The following is a 20,443-nucleotide window of genomic DNA, read 5'->3' on the forward strand; positions in this document are numbered from 1 at the left end:
AATACACACAGGAGATGTACGTTACACCGGATTGTAATCCTCTGGCTTGTCACTCCATTGCTGCCCAGTGAGTTCAGCTCTGCACTGGTACAAAGCACAACAACCTTCCCTCGGTTTTACATCACAGCTTGGCTTGCACGGACGGGGACGTGTTCAAGAACGTTCTGCATTGACAGAGCTGTGTCTGAAGCGTTTACATATGTGTAATTACTGTCAATATTGTGGTAAAGCCTGGAAAGGCACCAGGACTCCCCCACACACATGGATCACAAGAACACTCCCCTTCCAACGAGCTTAACGGTGTAAGGATCCACCCTTCCGAGTGCCTTTGCTCCCACCATTAACCTCTCCTTTAATAGAGTATCATTTCTAATAACAGTTCATCAGAAGGTGATGATGATTGTGGTTTTATCTTCTGCAGAGTTTTGTTCAAAGCCTTTTATAAAAAAGTCTCCCCTCAATGTTTTTTATTTTCTTTATGGGCACATAGGAAAAACCCAAGTAAAGCACATGAGCATTTCTGCTACACACACTTGAAATTTTACAAGTACCATATGAAAACATTGTGGAAATCAAATGTTCTGAATTTTACTCATTTTCTAAATCAACAAAGGAACACAGAATTTGTAATGCAAGACCACTCATCTTTTCATCTTTAAGCACCAAGTGTCATCTGGTGGATTGACACAGAACTGCACTGAAAGTCACCTTTCCTTAGAGCAAATTTCACTAGGGAAGTAAAAATAAACAAACTAAGCAGAGATAATATTTACCTATGACCTGAGAGATGCAAATAATGGAAGTACAAACCTCTGTCGGGTGCAGGTGTTTAGAAAAGGATGAGACATAAGACTCATAACACATCTAGGGATTTGATGGACTTACCCCACTGAAATTTGGGAAACTTGAGTTATTTATGACTTACTGTTCGAAAGCTACTAAAAAGGATTCAGAAAGCTCCTAAAAAGCTGTATGTCTGCAGCAAAGACATCAAAAAAACCTTAGTCAAATTATGTTTTTTTAATATAATCTGAGACCCGTAAGTAACCTGAATCTGGAACTGGAGCTTTAAAGGAAAACAGTCACCTTTGGTGATATGTCAGACTGTTTTCCATCATGGGGAATAAAAAGGAATAAAAAAATCAGATGCCTTAATCAAGGCCAACAAGTATGCTGCAATGCTTTAAATAAAAGAGCTAATATTTAACTAGAAACCAAACTTCCTATTTATTTCTATGCCTTTTCAACACACATCCTGGTTTCCCCTCCCTAAATCAAGATTAACTACCTCTCACATCATGATTTTTTACTGTGAGGGTGGTGAGACACTGGCCCAGGTCACCCAGAGAAGCTGTGGCTGCCCCCTCCCTGGCAGTGTTCAAGGCCAGGTTGGATGGGGCTTGGAGCAACCTGGTCTGGTGGAAGGTGTCCCTGCCCGTGGCAGGGGGTTGGAACTGGATGGGCTTTAAGGTCCCTTCCAACCCAAACCGTTCTATGATTCTATGATTTTTAAAACTACACATCTCCTTTCTTATCACTGAAGAGAAGTAACAGACCAAGCCAAGAAGAGAAGAGAGACTACAACAGACTTCTAATTAAGCTACAGAGGGGGAAAAAAAGAAAAAGAAAAAAAAGCTTTTGCCAGTATCACCACCAAAAGATTAACTTCTATCAGTTTTAATGCTTCAACTCTAAAAGTAACTCCCCCTATAACACATGTATTACTTTAAAGACACTGATTTTGAAATACATTATTTAGCAAACTTGATAAGCAAACCACAGGGCAGATACCTTCGGGAAACACTCGAGGTTTTAGGAAGAGTGTAACTCAAGTTACAAGGTAGAAAAATCAGCAGTATCTTCCTGGCCTTTCAATTTCTTCACTTGCTGTGGAAGATCATGGCTATTGATGGCACTAAAGCGACTTTTAACTGTTTGAAACCACTGCAAAATCTGATTGCTGGAGGAGTCAACCCAGCCTCCACAACACGACTCCTCTTTGTCATGAAGTCTACAGAAGTCAGACTCCATCAAGTTCAAGTATTAAACCAAAGTTAACTTGTGAGAAAAGTGCACCTTCTGGATACAGAATCAATCCACTCTCTGACGCTCCTTTCCTGTGTGGGATCAAAGGTTTGGACAGAGGATATTGGCCAAGACTCACTCTGAGCCCTGGAGCACAGCCCCGCCAAGTCGGCTGTCCAACCCCGCCGCGCTGGGTTTCATCGGGGCTGACGACGGATGTGTCACCATCCCATTTTAGTTCTCACCAGAGAGCTCCTTTGAAGCCAGTCTCTCAACACGCCTCACCCTTCTGTGTTCTGGTTTGTAGCTCAGCACAGGGTTGGAGCATATGACCTGGACTCCCTTCAGAGGACGTGAACTGAGAACAGGCATTCAAGGAGCGCATCTAGCACGCAACAGCAGCTAACAGGCATTTGGTCTGCAGGGCCTACCTAGAGCTGACCTAATGTAAAAGCCGTTCAAACACACACAGGGCAGATGCAGGGTCCTCAGCACCAGCTCCTTCCATAGATCCACTTCTATAGGCTGCATTTATTGCTGATGTAGACATAGCCGACATAAGCTATTTTTCCTGTCTTTGATATTTTTAACCTAAAAGTAAATGTTTTACCTAAGCAAAACCTACTGCTAAACATTAAAAATGAAGAATACATCCTAATAGGGACAATATCAACTGGAACTGCTTCCCACTTCTGAACCAGGAACAAAAACACTCCAAGGATTGTTTATCTGCCTCCCCTACTAGCCAAATCCAGTCTTTCCCCACACAGGAGAGAAGCCAACCACTGCAGCATTTTTTTAAAACAAAGTCCGGGCTGTTCAGGAGGAGGCGAGAGCAAGCTTCTCAGCAGGGATTTCTAATGGGCAGCACCCACTGGAAAAACATTTGCTGGGGACTGCTCACCTCTGCATCCCAAGTCACAGCTGCCATCGATAGATGCCGATGCCACGGATAGAGAGATGATCCATCTGGCTGCAAGGGAGACTATGTGTTTACACACTCTAAATCAAGTTGAAACCTTAAAGTTTATCCAAAACACCAACAGACTCAGTTCTTCATGCAAAGAACTGCCCTGCTGGTAACAAGCTAGCCTAGGTCTGACCCAAGCTTTTGGGAAGCCTTAAAGCTGAACCTCCCAAGTCCAGCAGCATTTTCCAGTCAGTTCAAATAACCTAATCCTCTTTTTTTCAGACTCTAAATAAAGTCCTCAGCTGCCCCAGATGAGGTAAGGAAGAAACAAAAAGCTCCAACAGATCAGAGGAAACAAAGCCAATCCTCTTCTCAACCTCCTCAATAGCTGTCAGAAGTCCAACTGAGCTGAGAAAGACCAAAAAGCATTACCTCAAGGCTCAATTCAAAGGTAGCTGATTCACAGCCAGATTAAAGTACTGTATACTAACATCTAAAGGTTCAGTTGTTTAAATTATACAGTGTAAGTCAGTACTTGAAACAGGACAAGTTTCTAGTTCTGCTGATTAAAAACTGTCAAGCGACTAAGTGCAAAACATGGTCTGCCTAACTGCAGGAAAAGCTGAAATAGTCACTCAAGCAGCACCTTACCTCCCAGTAGCCGCCTAATTCCACGCCCAGTTGCTTTGAGTGAAATCTAAAAATACTTAAGGTAACTAAGGAGGTTATAATATTTAAAAAAAAAAGTAATAATCATCAGTATACTGCCCCATGCATGTATCCCTGCTACTCCGAGGTGAAGATGTGGTCTGGCTATTAATCCTTGGAGCATAAAAAGCTCCTAAGTCTGCATGTATGATAAGAGGAGCCCTCCTCCGGGAACTGCAGTGCAGTGACGGTGCCAGAATCAAGTTGTGTTACGGCTCAAGGCCCCAGAATGTCTTAACGCAGTGCCAAGCAAAGCCACTTCAATGCGGTGTCTTCATGCCCCATTAGGGATTGCAAACCCTATGTTTAGGGGCATGGAAAGAAGCTGAGAGATTTACGAGAATTAGCATGGCTAGATCTAGAGTTTCCTACAACACCCACTTTTTCCAGTAGAGGAGATCTGTGGTCTTCTGAGGACTCAATTAAATGCCAGTTTACTCAATACAAACAGAGAGAACTCTACCACAGCACCAGCTTCCAGCTAAAGAAATCTTCTCCTGACATATATATCGCAGATTCCCTAAATACACATCTTTCTAGTGTTGCCTTTATTGTCAGTGCCAAGTACGCTGTCTGCCAGCACAGTAGTAACTCAGGCTTGCAATGTGTGTGTGTGAAGGGGGAAGCATTCCTAACAATATTAACAATCAGGAGTTTCCTGCAACACCAGTGGAGCACTGGTCAACAGCTGCAGAAATAAAACGCTTTTCTGCTCTTAGACGTGATTAGTTACTATAAGATGCCAAGACAATCTCTACTACCACTGCGACTCCCCGCTAGACACCCAGAATCGCTACAGAGGAGTCAACGGTTTAGAGTCTTCCCCACTGAATAAGATAACTGCAAAGCTCCTTTCTTTGGCAGAAGCCAAATCCCCCCACTTTTCAGCATCCAGCATCTTACTTTTCCCTCTGCCCTCATAAGCACACATGTAACCCCCTGAGCTGCTGATCATAAAACATCTTACATTCCCACAAGAATGATAGATACCTTTGACTGCTGCAATTTTTCCTCATCTCCCAAGTTCAAAGAAATCTGGTCTTTCTAGACGTACCCATGTTCTTCACGAGCAGAACCGCAAATGGAGTCTCTTCAACTAATTTCCATTGTAATGAACTCGTACCCATCTGACAAAGAGGAAAATGAAGGGAAAAAATAAAAAAGTTTTGTTCCTACTTTAATTTTCCCACTGGAACAGAGGGGTGGAGCAGACAGTAAACATTTGTCCCTGTCATTTCCTGCTCTTATTGATCAAAGTCCATCATGCCACCTAAACGATAAAACCTGTATCAAGCCTGTAATTAGAGAGTGGAAAAGATAGTAGAAAAACAACTTATAATAGCCTGGTTTTTTTCCTAATGATATTTATATGTTGAAGAAAACCATTAACTGTTACGCTCCCTACATCTTAAACACCGACATGACTTTACAATCCGTACCCTCAAACACTTTTTAAAATAATCTAAGGATTACCCAACGTTTGAACACGAAGGACAGAAAACCCATGCCATGACTTGCAGGGGACTCTAAGTTTAGTTCAGATCTCTGAGCATACTTACGACCTAAACCTGAGCAAAATAAATACCAGTTTTCTTACAAAGCTGGACATAATTGCAAGGGGATATACTGAATCCCTGTGAACTCTGAAGAATCTTTTTTTTTCCCTGACAAGACACGAGTAAATATTTTATCTCCTGCTATACTGGGTCTGCTTAGTATTGTAGGCTGCCTACAGCACTACAAATCGAGTATCAGTGCTTGTTTTTGAAGTCTTATCCTAAAAATCATGAAACTAAACATGACTGTGCGGGGAGTAGAAAGCATTTCACTCTTTATAATAATCCTGGCTACAAGATATAAGACTACGGCGTGCCCTAGCTTACAAACATTGCAAGCCCACTTCTAAGAGCGGGTTAGCCAACCTGAATTCAGAAGATAACTTTCCTTTTCTAAAGGCAAATCCATCCAAGGATCCGGCAACATATAATGTAAACTAAAGCTGAGCTCATTTGCCAAGGATCTGCTGTTTGCCTCAACCGGGACGGAGGTATTTCATCACGTGTACAACAGATGATGTTATTTTTGAAGGCCTTCTTAAAACACAAACACACAAATAAAAGCCTCACAGCCCCAAAACACCACTTGTAACAAAGATTTTGCTGCCTTCCCAGCCAGCAGACCCTCAGCTACTCTGGCTGTACCTCAGCCTAGTTTACACATTTAGCCCCAAAGAGCCAGGTCCTGACTACCTACAAGTTGGCGTAGCAGAAGAGAGCTTAAGGAGCGCTCCTAAATTTGGAGACTAGAAAAAGGAAACAATTCAAATTTAAACACAAATAAGTTATTTTTACATGGTCAGTATGACAGAAGTTGAGGGAAGGAAGAAACTGTAAGTGTTTGCATTAACCTTCTGGAAAAGTTACTGCGCTGGGAACGGCTTCGGAAGCAGGTCTGCCTGATGGAGCGTGAATCTGCCAGTTTGGACCAAATATTTAGAAGACAATTGTCAGAGCTGAAAAACAGCCCAGAATGAAGGAAGTCATATTCCTGATTGCTCTCAAGAAGAGACGGTGTTGCAATTAATATTAAAAAAAAAACAAACCTACAAAACAAAACCCAAACCAAAAACCACGTGAGATTTAATTTCAATAGTCAACAAAAACTGAAAATGCATTTAACTTCATTTAGCCCTTACCTTTGGACTACACAGAGAACAGATTTAACGGGTGGGCCTGAGGAGAGAGCAGCAACACTGACCCTTTTAGACCAGCTCCAAATAAGAGACCAGATATGTCGGTATCTTTACTTAATAAGCCACATATTTCAGCCAGGGCACAGCACCAAATACTGCCAGTATCTAACTTCTACAAACACTTCTAAGCTCTCCAATATTCTGCTTGTAGAAATCCACAGCTGAGTCTGTGCTACAAACCCTACATAAATCAGACGTTATCATGACTGCCATTAAATAAACGTAAAAATAACAATGCAGAAAAAATGCAGACTTCCAGTTTTTGTTGGTTTTTTGTTTAAACAAACTAGCTCAAATCCTGCAATTGTGAGATCCAGCATGGAGCTCTTAAAAATACATTTAACGTGTTTTAAAAGGAGAAAAGCAAAAATCAGACAGTACAGTTTAATCAATACCAGCAAGTCTAAATGCAGACTCTCCACACCATTTTGAGTAGGCCAGTTGGGTGCAAGGAGTGGGGACAAATTCAGAGCCAGTTGAAGCATCAGCTAAAGACACGGCAACAATTTTTCATCACTAAAAACCAGAACGAAAAAAAGTCAGAACCAAAAGAAGAAAGCGTAACAATCTACTTCCAGCTTCTGCACATTCCTAACACAGAAAAATCAAACCTATTTGCTAAATGCAGTCCTTAAGAAGTGAATTACACTTCACAGAATCACAGAATGTCAGGGATTGGAAGGGACCTTGAAAGATCATCTAGTCCAATCCCCCTGCCGGAGCAGGATTGCCTAGACCATATCACACAGGAACGCGTCCAGGCGGGTTTTGAATGTCTCCAGAGAAGGAGACTCCACACCCTCTCTGGGCAGCCTGTACCAGTGTTCGGTCACCCTCACTGTAAAGTTTTTCCTCATATTTATGTGGAACCTCCTGTGTTCCAGCTTGCACCCATTGCCCCTTGTCCTGTCAAGGGATGTCACTGAGAAGAGCCTGGTTCCATCCTCATGACACTTGCCCTTTACATATTTATAAACATTAATGAGGTCACCCCTCAGTCTCCTCTTCTCTAAGCTAAAGAGACCCAGCTCCCTCAGCCTCTCCTCATAAGGGAGATGTTCCACTCCCTTAATCATCTTCGTGGCTCTGCGCTGGACTCTCTCTACCAGTTCCCTGTCCTTCTTGAACTGAGGGGCCCAGAACTGGACACAATATTCCAGATGCGGCCTCACCAGAGCAGAGTAGAGGGGGAGGAGAACCTCTCTTGACCTGCTAACCACACCCCTTCTAATACACCCCAGGTTGCCATTGGCCTTCTTGGCCACAAAGGCACGTTGCTGGCTCATGGTCATCCTGCTGTCCACTAGGACCTCCAGGTCCCTTTCCCCTACGCTGCTCTCCAACAGGTCTGCCCCCAACTTTTACTGGTACATGGGGTTGTTCTTGCCCAGATGCAGGACTCTACACTTGTCCTTGTTATATTTCATTAAGTTTCTCCCTGCCCAACTCTCCAGCCTGTCCAGGTCTCTCTGAATGGCTGCGCAGCCTTCCGGTGCGTCAGCCACTCCTCCCAGTTTTGTGTCATCAGCGAACTTGCTGACACTTCTTTTATTCTGGACATAATATACAGCATTAATTCCACATCCATTCAATAGACACACTTCCGTAAGTCTATAACCAGCTGTAACACCACCTAAAAATACCTATAATAAAGAAGCATCATTTTAAGCAGAACTCTGCATATAAATCTAACAGTAACTTGAACATCACCACCAATATTTCCAGCCCAGGCACCCTGTTGGATAAGCATTTTTCAAACAGATTCCCTTTCCCCACAGGCTGATCGACTCTAGTCCTGTATTATAAGACATCCAAGAAGAATCAACACCCATGCAAAATTACTGCCTACTCAGGCTGTTCAGACAAGGCTTTATCTTGCTCCATCCTCTCTTAATCCCTTTAAGTGTGTCCTCCCCTCAATATCTGGCAGCAGAAGCGTCCAGGGTAAAAATGTAAAATTCCTTTGGGTCGTGTCTTTTAACACCAAAGTTGCTGAAAAACTCAAACCCAGAGCACTCTGCATACTCTGCTTCGAAGTGAAACAAATGACAGTCTTCTCTTTTGCATCATTACGCCAGACAGAAAAAATAAGGATTTTGATTTTAAGGTCTGCCATATGCCCTTTCAGCAAGGGGACAGCACTGCAGTCATGATCATCAACCTAAAAAAAAAAACCCCTTAAACCACCACCAGATTTTTCAAGTCTTAAAAGAAATAAACAAACAAACCCAAAATGGAAGTTACAGAATCGAGTTACATTTGAACTGCCCCCCTTTTATAACCGTGCTCCCTTTGAAAATCCTAACCAACATTTTAAAAAGTAAAACTTCAATTATATTCCACAAAAAAAGTATTTTAAGGCCTTCAGTGCGAATGATGATTTTGCAGTATTTTAGAAATTAAGGCACATGATGTTGAGACATCTTTAAAAGACAGATCGACACGACATATCAATCTACTACTCAAATGGATGTTAGATGAAGCCTTATCTTTTTTTTCCCCATTACATGGTGAAATACAAAAAAACCGGTTTTCAGTGCGAAGCGTCTCCTCGGTGGGGTGCCTGAGGGATTCCCCAGAGGATGCAGTTCGAGGGAATGACAACGATGATCAATTTAGTTATTTATCTTACCACCACACCCAGAATTCTGCAAGCTACACCCAGAGTCTACACGCTCAAAAGCCTGATTTAATACGTAAGATCATTTTTTCCATAGCAAGATAGAGGAACATAAATCCTGAAGGAAAAAACAACAGGGAAACAGCAGCACAATTATGCAGTTATCAAAACTGCACGCACATGATCTATCTGAACCTCAAGGTCTGGGATTTAAAATCAAAAGTTTCAGAGGGCTGAAAGTACAAATGTGCATTTTTGCAATCTGGCCACCAGAAGGATCTGAAGATCAGTGTGAAGCTGGCCTGTAACTGTAGCAACTTAGTTTTTATTAATTTTTTTATTACAGACTGTCAGCCAAGCAGATGCCACAAGAGAAACACATCTTGGAAAGAGATGTCATCAGGAACATCCTGAAGGTACCACAGAACTGCAGGATGTCAGGAGAGGTGAGAGACCGAGAACAGTGAGAGATGGAAAATGCAAGTGGAAGGCCTCATCAGTAGCACACCAGGGCTCCTCAGTCATCCTGGAGTGGGACAAATGGGTGACCAGGACTCAACAGGAGTTTGAGGTTCATCCAATGAAGCTGATGGACTAGATCAGGAAACAGGATAATCTAAGGTGTTTGGCAGATTTGGAATATACCCTTAGCAGCTGATACCTGCGTGGTTGGGAGACCCAAGCAATGTAGGTGCAAAAGCAGATGTAGTGGAAATCTAATAACCAAGTTTAAAACCTGTGCTCTCAGGGTTTAAGATCCTTAGAGCACTTCACCAAGCCATTCCCAAACTACCGGCACCACCTACAGCTCTGGGGTTTCCGACCCTCCATCACCCTAGGGAGGTTCTGCTGCCACAGATAATCATTAAGCAAGATCCTGCTCAAATTTCAACAGTGGGTTTGTTTGAAACCTAATTCAACAAGTAGAGAGGAGAGAAAAGGGAGCATCAAAACGGCGCGTGCTGTTATCCAGTCAGAGACAACTGATGTGCAGGTCGCTTACTGCTTTGGAGAGTCACCTGAAATTCAAAGTGCAACACTTTGCCTGTGCACACAGCAGCAGGGCTGAACATCCCCCACCTCCCCAAGGTTCTTGTCAAAATACAACAGTTTAACACTTCGAACAGACAAGCAGAAGAGTGGCACCACTCTGCAGATATTTTCTCAACTAGAAATGAACTGGTTTTTTAATAATATGTACTAACAACCTTAAATCTGTTACCAGACATAAGAAGATTTCTATTTCAGTGGAGGCCATGAGTTCTGCGAGTTTATGGACCCTCCTGCTTTAACACACAATGCAATTCTTAAACAATTGGGCATGGGGGTAAGAAGGGGGAAGAAAAAACATTGAAAAACCACCTCCTGGTGCCAGCTATTCCATAACCATTCACTACAAAGTTTTTCATGGCTGAAGCAGTGGCTGTGGCCAGGAGCAGAGCTTGAACCATGGACTAGATGGACTGAGATTAACACAACAGTTCCTTTATCCTCAAAATTCACTTCCACGGTTTCTTTGTCCTAACAAGAGGATTAGCAATTTTTAAAATAACTTTTGGGACTTGCATGGTCTGGGAAATACAAAAAAATTAGACTATCCTTTCAAGTGAATAAGAAAAGCATCTGTTCTGCATTCCAAGTGAAGCAACTTTTTCGACTGCACAACCATCAAACTCAAGCAGCCGTAACTCAGACCCACGACCCAATTCTAACAACTCCAGACAGTACGGATGAGACAGGCTTTTTTTATTTTACTATTTTGAGGAAATCTTACTCTCCCCTAGCTGTGAACACTCGCACCTCCACTAGTAAACTCGGAATGGCAAGAAAAATACAGGTATTTGCTTAATTTGAAAAAATTTTTTAAGAAATTCATTTCTCAACTACGGAATAATTAGGGGGGGATCATTCCTCCCAACTTTGATATTTGGCTCTGCATTTCTACAGCCAAGAAACGGGCTGTAAGAATTTCAATAGCAATTGGTAAAACAGATCCAGGAAGGCTCAGCAGGCAGCACTGTTTGCTCCTCCATGGGAAACTTCACTCCGCATGAACGGCTCCTGCGGCCGGGAGCGATGCACGGAGGTGGCACACCTGGCTCCAGCAGGAAACTGGAACAGCTCAGATTTGCCTCCAGGCAAAATTCATCCACCCCCAATCCGGGGCTTTGCAGATATTCAATAAACAGGGAAAAAAAGGGGAAAAAAAATTTAAATAGAAAAACCATATACGCTACTTCAATGCAAACAGTAACAGTTCCAACATGTAGCGATAGGCTGTTACAGCCTGGGGGCCAGACCTTTAATCAGCGTAAGTTATTGTAGATTCAGCCACGGCTCCAGTAGAACCGTGTCAACCAACAGTACAAATTTAGCTGCGGGGGCACAATCCCTTTTTCTGTCAAATTTAAGAGGGAATACAATACACAGCTTGCACTGGCTTACACGTTCAGCTCCTGTTGACGCCGCCGCTGCAGTTTAGCCCACGGGGCAGACCAGTACCACAGGGCTCCAAACATAGCCCCGAGCGGTGCGTCAGGGATGGGCTGGGGAGAGGCAGCTACAACGGCGGCGTTCAGCCTCCGCTGAGAACCACCAGGAGAAACCTGCCTGTTTCTCCCACACAAGGTGTGAGAACCAAGTTCGCCGTTATCCTCTTTCTTCCCCAGAAACGGCGCAGCCAGCACAGGGCACGCTGTTGGATGGCAACGGTAAAATCTAGAAAACAAACACACAGGAGGCTGAGATCTGGTGGTGTTTTCGTCCATTGGTTTTGTGGGAGATCACTCCCTCCTTTGCCTTATCTTCATAGTTCTCTGTTGTTCTCCACCCTGGAGAACCTCTCCTCTATTTCTGCAGTGTCCACAGGTTAATTTCAAACAGTGTTTAATAAAGGTTTCCTCTTCTACGAAGTTCAGATTTCCTAACTAATTTTGACTTTAAATCCTTCTTTGTTCAAAATCTCTTCCTATACCCCTTTCAATGTTTTTTGCATGGTACTCTCCACTTTTTCTTTGTTTTCCATCTCAGTCTTCCCTTCTACTACGGCATTCACTTCAGTTTTTACACAAACACTTTTATTCAGCATTTTGAAGGCGTGGGTGAAATTCAAATCCCAGGCAATCACGGAAACACGGTACCTCAACCCAAGGAAATACAGTATCTCTGCAAATCTCATTCTGGAATACGGCAACGCTTGTGGAGTGACAACCAAAGTACACTGAACAGGTGATTCCTACCAAACACGGTAAACACATATTTGGAGGCTTCTTCAGACTTCCCTTCCCCAGCCCCAATGTTTGGTACAGTAACTCTCACCCTGCTCCAACCTCAAGGCCCAAAATGATTGCTGAAGTAGCAAGAATCTCGTGAATGTAAATATTTGCTCAGGGTTAAGTTACCAAGAGAGAATTTCTACTCAGAGCCTGCAAGCTCAAAAAGAAAGAATAAAAAGAGGCCAAGAGTTTAAGAAAACTAGAGCCCAGTGTTAAATTCCTTCATTATAGTCAGACACCTGCCTGCTTTTCAGAAGTCTAAAATACACAGCAGAAACCCCTGACGCCCGAGTGATACTTAGATGTCTCCCTGCCTTCTAAAAAATACTGGGACTACTGGGCTCTTTAGACGTTTAGAAATCAGATTCTTTAACGTGAAGGCTTGTAGCCTCCAAACATCTCCATCCAGATTGCCACGATGACGTGTACAGATGTACCCAAACGCTCCGTCCAAACGATAGCAGTTGGGCTTCCAATAACAGGCTGACATCTAAGCAGAGTCCAAAGTGTCAGTGTTTTAGCCTTTCACGTTAATTAACCAGCCCAATGAGTACCATAAATTAACAGTAGAGGTAGCTACACTTAAAGCAGTGGCTCTGTATACTTCAGCAACAGAATATTCCAAATGCTTGAAGAGAGAAAAATGGCAAATATAATGCAAAATTGATTCATTCAGCAGTCCAGCATAAAAATACTCTCTCCTTAGATCTTCATTAAGCCAAAGACTTTCTAAGAAGCAGCATCAAATCAACTTCTGAAGAAATTCAAGAACTAGAATTATCTTTCAAAAGGAGATGCTTCAGCATTTAAAAATATAATTTCGGTAATATAATTATTCACGGCCATACTGAAATTCATGAGGACCTACAATGTTTATCAGTTCCTCGTGTCTCACAGCAGTTGCCAGTGGTCTGCTCCAGACCTCTCTGTTAATGCCTTGAAGGTTCTGTCAGCCCTAGAGATGCCTTTTCCTACTACTAACAACAGATTTCAAGACCATGAATTGTACATTACTCTGTTCGCTGCCTGATGACAGCTTCTCACCCAACATCAGGAGCTTGCTTCAGAACAGCAATCAATACTTCCAACACATTTAAATGTACCGTAGAAGCCTGTGCAATTTAAGAACTTTGAAATGGTTATTCTTGCTCTTAATAACAACGGAGCTCTCCAGAAAGTCATCAGCATTTAAGAAAGACACAAAGTTGGTAATGATTGACACATTTCTTCAAGACAAAAAGGTCCTTCTCCAGGCTATTACTGCTCAAAACGAGTACAGAGTGGGACCCACGAAGGTCCATCTGACCAGCCTCTTGGGGATGCCATGCGACAGTAAGCCTGGGATTCCCAGTCCCACCACCAACGCACGTGACATCATTCAGGCAGCGCCGTGTGTCTTACTGCAGGAGAAAAACCCCATTTCAGCACTTCGGCAACTTTTTTATGCTGACAGCTGACTGTCAAAGAGCCATGGCTTTTTAGAGTTCACCGAGGGAGGGAAGTATCCTGACCATATCCGAAGGGCTATTCAGACAGCCCGGCTCTGAGGTAGGAACCTTGACCCTCTGTTAACGGAGCTTCTGGAGGTGACGAGTTGATGAAATCACCTCTCTGAGCCCCCCAAGGACCCTGCAGGGAATCCTGCCTGAGAGGCCTGAGGTTATACTATATAAACAACCTCCTCTCCCCAACCTTCCTGCCCCGTTGCCCACCCAGCCCTCCCACAGCAGTTCAGTCACTGCCTCTCTGTCCCACACCAGGGTCTTAAGCCTGGCCAAATAATACGAAAAGTGCAACGCAGAAAACAAGGAAGCGGGTAACACCAATAAACTCTGAAATACAATTGCATTTCACAGAAAGACAAAAACAGCAGCAAAAGTCAGTGACACCAGAAGAAAAAGCAGGAAGAACAGCATTTTGAGAGGTAGCAGTCAGGGAGCACAGAGGCAACGTGCTTTAAATAACGCCGCTCAAACTCAGTACCTTAACCCTGAGAAGCCACAACTGCACCCCCTGGGTATTTCTCAGAGAAGTACGTGGTGAGTACTGCCAGAAAAAGCCATACCAGTGAGGGAACGGAGATGAACATCAGGCTGGCGCTCCATTTAGCACTGCAGGAGAGGACACCACGCGTTAGCATCTCTTCCTGCGCTGGCTGGTACAGCGTTCGCTGGCTATCGAGGTAAAGCAAACACGCAGCACTTCAGTACCAGAAACTCCTAACGACAGCCAGTTCGGAAAAAGTGAAAAGCCACGAACCGTGAAATAAAATTCAAAGACCCATAAAATTTTAAGACATCGCAAAGCACAAAATGCAAATATAGTTATACTACAGCTTGCTTTTAGGAGATGGCTGGGGAATGGGAGGGGGGAGAGCAGAGGGAGGGGCAAAAAGTTTCACTGGAAGCACTTTCCAGTGTACCTCCACTATTGTTCCACCAACAAAGGCCTTCTCAAATTTCACTCCTCATAACCTCCAAACCAGCCAGAGCTCCGTGCCGTGACTGCCTGCCTTCCAATTACCGTATGCTCCAGAGAACGCAACGCTGATCTGCAAACATCTATTCCCAATTTCACGGTGGATTGTCACAGTGGAGGTCCGGGGTCCTGTGCTCGGGGGAACCGGGCTCGGTGCTCAGTGGGGAGTTCGAAGGGATTGGCAGAGGACAAGAAAAGGAGAGACCTGAGAGCTGGTGGTGGGGACGCAGCGTGGCTTGAGAGCTGCCACATCATGGGAAGAACTAGCTGAGGAGTCCAATGATACTCCCTCATAATTCCTCTCTCCCACTTGTACCTTAGTCCACCTTATCTCAGGCTATCTCAAATTCTCTGTTTCCACATCTGAAAAATAGATGAAGTTATTTTTTTACTTAAAAGGAACTTTCAACTAGTTCAGAGAATTTGGAACAAGAGATGTATTTTGCTAATGGTATCGATAGTCATCATTATGCAAGAATCGTAAACCAAGGTCTCTCAAGTGAAACATTCATTTTCACACTAAACGCCAACAAAAATGAATACCACAGGAGTTATTGCTTCTTTTAATCTGCCACATTATTTACTCCACTCAGACAAGTTAACATCTACATAATCAATAGCTCAAATCTCTAACACAGTATCTGTACCGAGTCCTGGGAGACAGAAATATTTATTACTTAGGTTTTACCAGCCACCTCTTTTAAATAGTTTCGAATCCTTTGAGTTTTCAGTTTTTAGTAAGTGAAAAATATTTTAAGTGTTTACAAAACACCTCGAAGAAGAAAACGAATCTTACTCAAAAGCATGTTACAAGTTTATAGCTTTAGTAGAAACCGGCGTACAGAGAGAAAACAAAGCATTAATCACATCACTGTTGCATTTACACTCTCCGCCCTTTCAATTCTCATACAGGCCACTCGGTCACACTCACTAACCAAAGCGGAACCATTTGCACCAACATTACTGATGTCTGATAATCTTAACAAGATCCCTAAAACAAAAAAAAGGTACTAATAATCTAAATGCATTCATTATTATTGAGCTGGGTCAGTAGTAACAGACAAGCTTCAGTCAGGAACATCCAGTGTCTGTTGAGCTGGACACTTTACAGACTCACGGGAAGACAAAGCTGTTCCCAAAGACCTCCTGCAGAAGTCGGTTGTTCATTTTTCACTGAAAACCAGTGGGAAACACATGGATTTTAGATAGCATTTCACAGAATCACAGAATCAACCAGGTTGGAAGAGACCTCTGGGATCATCGAGTCCAACCGTTGCCCTGACTCCACCATGTCAACTAGACCATGGCACTAAGTGCCATGTCCAGTCTTTTCTTAAACACCTCCAGAGATGGTGACTCCACCACCTCCCTGGGCAGCCCCTTCCAATGTCTAACAACCCTCTCTGAGAAGAAATTCTTCCTAATGTCCAACCTGAACCTCCCCTGGCGAAGCTTGAGGCTGTGTCCTCTTGTCCTATCGCTAGTTGACTGGGAGAAGAGGCCGACTCCCACTTCACTACAACCTCCCTTCAAGTAGTTGTAGACTGCAATAATTTCAGAGGGCAACAGTGCCCAGATCACCCCATCTCACACAGCTTGTGTGAGACCAAGGCTCCTCCAAACACACAGCAACCTGATCAGGGAGCTCGGAGTATAAAACCCTTGGGATGCTTTGAAAAAACCCGGCTGCAAAGCCTGTCTTGAAAACACTGCAACGCAAACAACGCGTAAGTGAAAAATCATCACCTCGGATTCTGACTTCCCAAGTCTTTCCCTCCCTGTGTTCCAGGGTTTTGACAACCCGCTTCCACTGCTACTGACCTAAGACTGTCTTCCTTGTTCTGGATCACCCTACGGAAGCTCATCCCGCACAAGAAGCCATGAGGACCATCACCACTCTATTTTGATTCCATCATTTTTATTGGCTTGAACATAACATCCTCTCCTGCATCTCTGAGACACTTCAAAACCGAATAAGCTTTGAAGTCCCAACCTCTTCGCACATTATCACCTCAGTCAATGACTGGAGTTTGGGGGACATCCACCAGAACTCTGCGGGTCAGTATTTCCCGTGGCATTACTACACCATATTGGATTTCCTTAAAGAAAGGGCAACCTAGTATCAACCCCCTGTCTTTCTTCCCCACCTCTGTGGAAGGCACCTAACAGGGCTTGCATCTGGAAAGAAGCAGAGCTCCTCTGGGAAGAAAGAGTCTTGGCTTCGTTTTCAGCAAGAGTTTTAGACATACATTTGAATGCAAGGAGCTGCACCAAAGGGGACTGGCAATTCCAGCTCCATTCAAGAATGATTCGAGCCAAGGACTACACAAGCAGGGCACATTTGATCAAAGTCACAAGAGCAAACAAGCTTAGCCTCTACACCCTTCTGCTAGACCACCACACTCTGGGTGCTGTAACTTTGAAAACAGAAATAACTCTCTCCCTGATGACAACCACAGTCAACAAAACTACATATTCACACATACAGCACCTATCTACAAGCATCTAACGTGAGAGCCCCGGCTCCCTCTATAACTAATGGAGAGTGGCTGCTAACACCGGTATTCCAGCTCCTGCAGGCTCCAATCCATGTGGGAGGACCCATCTCCAAACATAACGTACTGAAGATCAGTTCTGAGTAGTTCAGGAGGTGCCAGAAGTCAGATTGTCTGAATACCTCTGGATCCAGGGTTACACAGGGAACCTCAGCAGGTCTGCAACTCACCATAGTCTTTCTTGGGTTGATCCAGCCTTTACCTACCCAAGAAGCAGGGCAGAGAACTTCTATTTTTTTAAAAATAAGGATTTATTTCTTCAAAAGAAGGAATTCCTTTAAATTCAATTTCATTTTTATCATTTTTCTCTAGCCTTATTACCGTAAGGAGACATGCAATATAAAGAATTGAAATGAGCTAAATCAGGAACAAAACCAGCTTGCTTATTTCAGGGTATGATTTTATAAACACAGCTCTGCTAGTTTGAATATGAGCTGTATAACTAAAACACCCTAATAGCATTGTGAAAACCAGCTTTCTATTAAAAATAAACCTCTTATAAAGAACGCAAGAATACTTTTATCAATGTATTTGTCACCATACACATCCCATTTACGCTGTGCGTACTTCTCCGCTTGGAGAACAAAACCAATTCTGGTCATTAACAATGGCCAACAGTCTCTTCCACTCTTCGGTGCTGCCGTGTATCAGGCACTGCAAGAAGCGGTTTGTCGCAGATTTGAAATCGTAGAGCCATTTTCCTTTGTGTTAAAATTCCCTAACGCTTGCAAGGGAACTAAGGTAGAGTATATCCCTTTAACATAGTTTAAGCACTCTTAATATTTGGAATGGAAAATGTGACTTAGGTACTGAGGTTTAAAAAACAGCTACGACGTATGCAGCCAATTTTCTAAACATGAATCTCAGAAGGTTTTTTAGAGCTTTTTTTTTTTCCTTTCTTTTTTTTCGCATGAGACTGTAAGGCTGACAAGAGACAGCCAGCTAAATGCAACAGACCATTATGGCTCAGAGGTTTCCAATTTGCAACTAGAAATGGTTTACATTATAAGTACTAACAGCTCCAAAAGGTATTTAAAAAGGAGAGAGTGGAGAAAAACTTGGCATTTCGTGAGTGCCTAAATATGGATTGGCAGGAAATAAATTTGATCTGTGCAGTTAATAATAGTCTTACCAAAATAAGTGTTTAACAGAACTGGTTTTATGTGGTTTTAGGAGAACTAAAAATATATTTACACAGCTTAGTACTGTATTTACTCAAAGGTGCAACCTCTGAGCACTGTCAGCCGTGCAGGGCCGAGGCTCCCCGGGTGCCTGCAGACAATCCCCGAGCCTGCACCGCGGGGCAGCTCCCCGCAGCCAGCGCTTCACCTCCGCGCGGGCGGAGGAGCGGGGCAGCCGCGGAAGGGCTCGGCCTGAGGAGGGCTGGGCAGGACCCCGCTCACAATGGCTTTGCCTCCGACACACGCCAGCCCGCCCGTGGCGGGAGGGAGAGGAAAAGAACAGAAAAAAAAAAATTAAAAAATAAAAGTTAAAGCGTCGCCGCGGATCTGTTCAGGCTGCCCCGCTCCAGGCCGGGCCCCCGCCCCCCCGCCGCGGGGCAGCCCGACCCCCGCGGCCCCGGGGCGCCGCCGCTCCGGGCCGTGCCCGCCGCCGTGCCCGGCTCGCCGCGGGCGGGCGGGGAGGAGCGGGCGGAGGAGGGCCCTGGCACCGGCAGCGCCGCCGGGACCGCGCAGGGCAGCGCCCGCCGAGCGAGGGAAGGGGGCGGGAGGGGGGGACGGCGGCGCCCGGGCGGGCCGCGCTGCCCCCCGGCCCTCGCACACCTGGAGCGGGACGGGCCCAGGGCCCGGCCCCCTCCGCACCCGCCGGAGGGATCCCGCGGACCCCACCCCGCCGGGACCCCCGCCCGCCCCGCTCTGCTCCGCTCCCCGGCCCGGGCTCCCCGCGGCCCCTGCCCGCCCCAGCCGCCGCTGAGGAGAAAACTTGGCCGGCGAGCGCGAAGCTCACACGGAGACCTCTCCCCGGGGGGCTGGGGGCGGCGGCCGTTCCACCGCCGGGGCAGCTCCCCGGGCAGGCAGCGGGGCCCGGCCCGGCCTGCGGCGCGGGGGGCGCAGCCTTACCCTCCCGCTCCATCTGCTCCCGCCGCCGCGCTCCGGCGCTCCCCGAGCTGCTGCGAGTGGGGCCGGGCGGCGCGCCGGGCTGCGCGGTTACAAAGGCGGCCGCCGGGCGAGGGGGGTGGGTTTCCTCTCCCTCCCACTGCAGCTGCATCGCGCCATGAGGCGCCGCGAGCGGGACAAGGCGCCCCCAAAGGCGGCGGAGGCGGGAGCCGCTCCCGCCGCCGCTCGCCCCCGCGCCGCCCGCCCCGGCCCGGCCGCCCAGCGGGACCCGCCGGGAGGGACCGCGCCGGCTGCCGGGGAACCGGGTGCTGCTCCGGCGGCGGAGGGGGAGGAGAGCACCCGCCCGGCCTAGCGCTCCGTTAGGGGCGGGAGGCGGGGGCGCTGCTGCAGGCCGCGGTGGCGGGGAGCGGGGGGGTCTCCGCGCCGCCCGGCCCGCTGAGGGGACGGTAACGGCCCCCGCTTGCGTGGCCCTCGGGGGCAGCGCTGCGAGGGGCTCCCCTCGAGCCAAAAAAGCCCCGTGCTGACGGAGGGCCACGTCCCGCTCCCCTCACGCAAACCGGGTGGGCTCCCGAGGCCCGGCCCGGGGGGAGCGCAGGCCGCTCGGGATGCCCGCACACACCCGAGAGAGGGTTCTCCCTATTTCGTTAGCCGAGAGGAAGCATCCCGAGGGCAAAGCCCAAAATCACGCCAGAAGCAGCAGAAAGGGAGGCTCCAAAAGGCCACAGGCTCCCGCGCCAGCTGTTGCCTTCAGGGCCACAAGCTCCTTGGTGCAGCTGCTGGGGCAGCTGTAGGGCACGTGGCGAGGCCCAGCTGGGACCGCGCGCCTCAGGGCCACGGATGGCTCCCAAACTGGCGCCCTGTACGTATCGAAGAGGGATATGGCTACGAGCCCTGTCGTTTGGTCCCACGGAATCACAGAATCAACCAGGTTGGAAGAGCCCTCTGGGATCATCGAGTCCAACCGTTGCCCCGACGCCACCACGTCAACTAGACCATGGCCCACCTTCCAGAAATCCCCTCTCCCCAAACCATAAGGTCTTTCAGG

The 20,443-nt window shown here is 46.1% G+C and overlaps 1 protein-coding gene across 1 annotated transcript in view; it reads right to left on the minus strand.

Moving 5' to 3' along the window:
* FGD3 (FYVE, RhoGEF and PH domain containing 3) overlaps nucleotides 1-19,574 on the minus strand; it is a 129,343-nt gene extending 109,769 nt beyond the window's left edge. The window contains exon 1 of the mRNA XM_068419829.1: nucleotides 19,402-19,574. Within this exon, the coding sequence (XP_068275930.1) occupies nucleotides 19,402-19,549 (148 nt within the window). The 5' untranslated portion in view covers nucleotides 19,550-19,574. The remainder of the gene's footprint in view (nucleotides 1-19,401) is intronic.
* Between the last annotated feature and the right edge of the window lie 869 nt (nucleotides 19,575-20,443).

The sequence above is a fragment of the Nyctibius grandis genome, chromosome 29 (assembly GCF_013368605.1).
Source record: "Nyctibius grandis isolate bNycGra1 chromosome 29, bNycGra1.pri, whole genome shotgun sequence".
Lineage (NCBI taxonomy): Eukaryota > Metazoa > Chordata > Aves > Nyctibiiformes > Nyctibiidae > Nyctibius > Nyctibius grandis.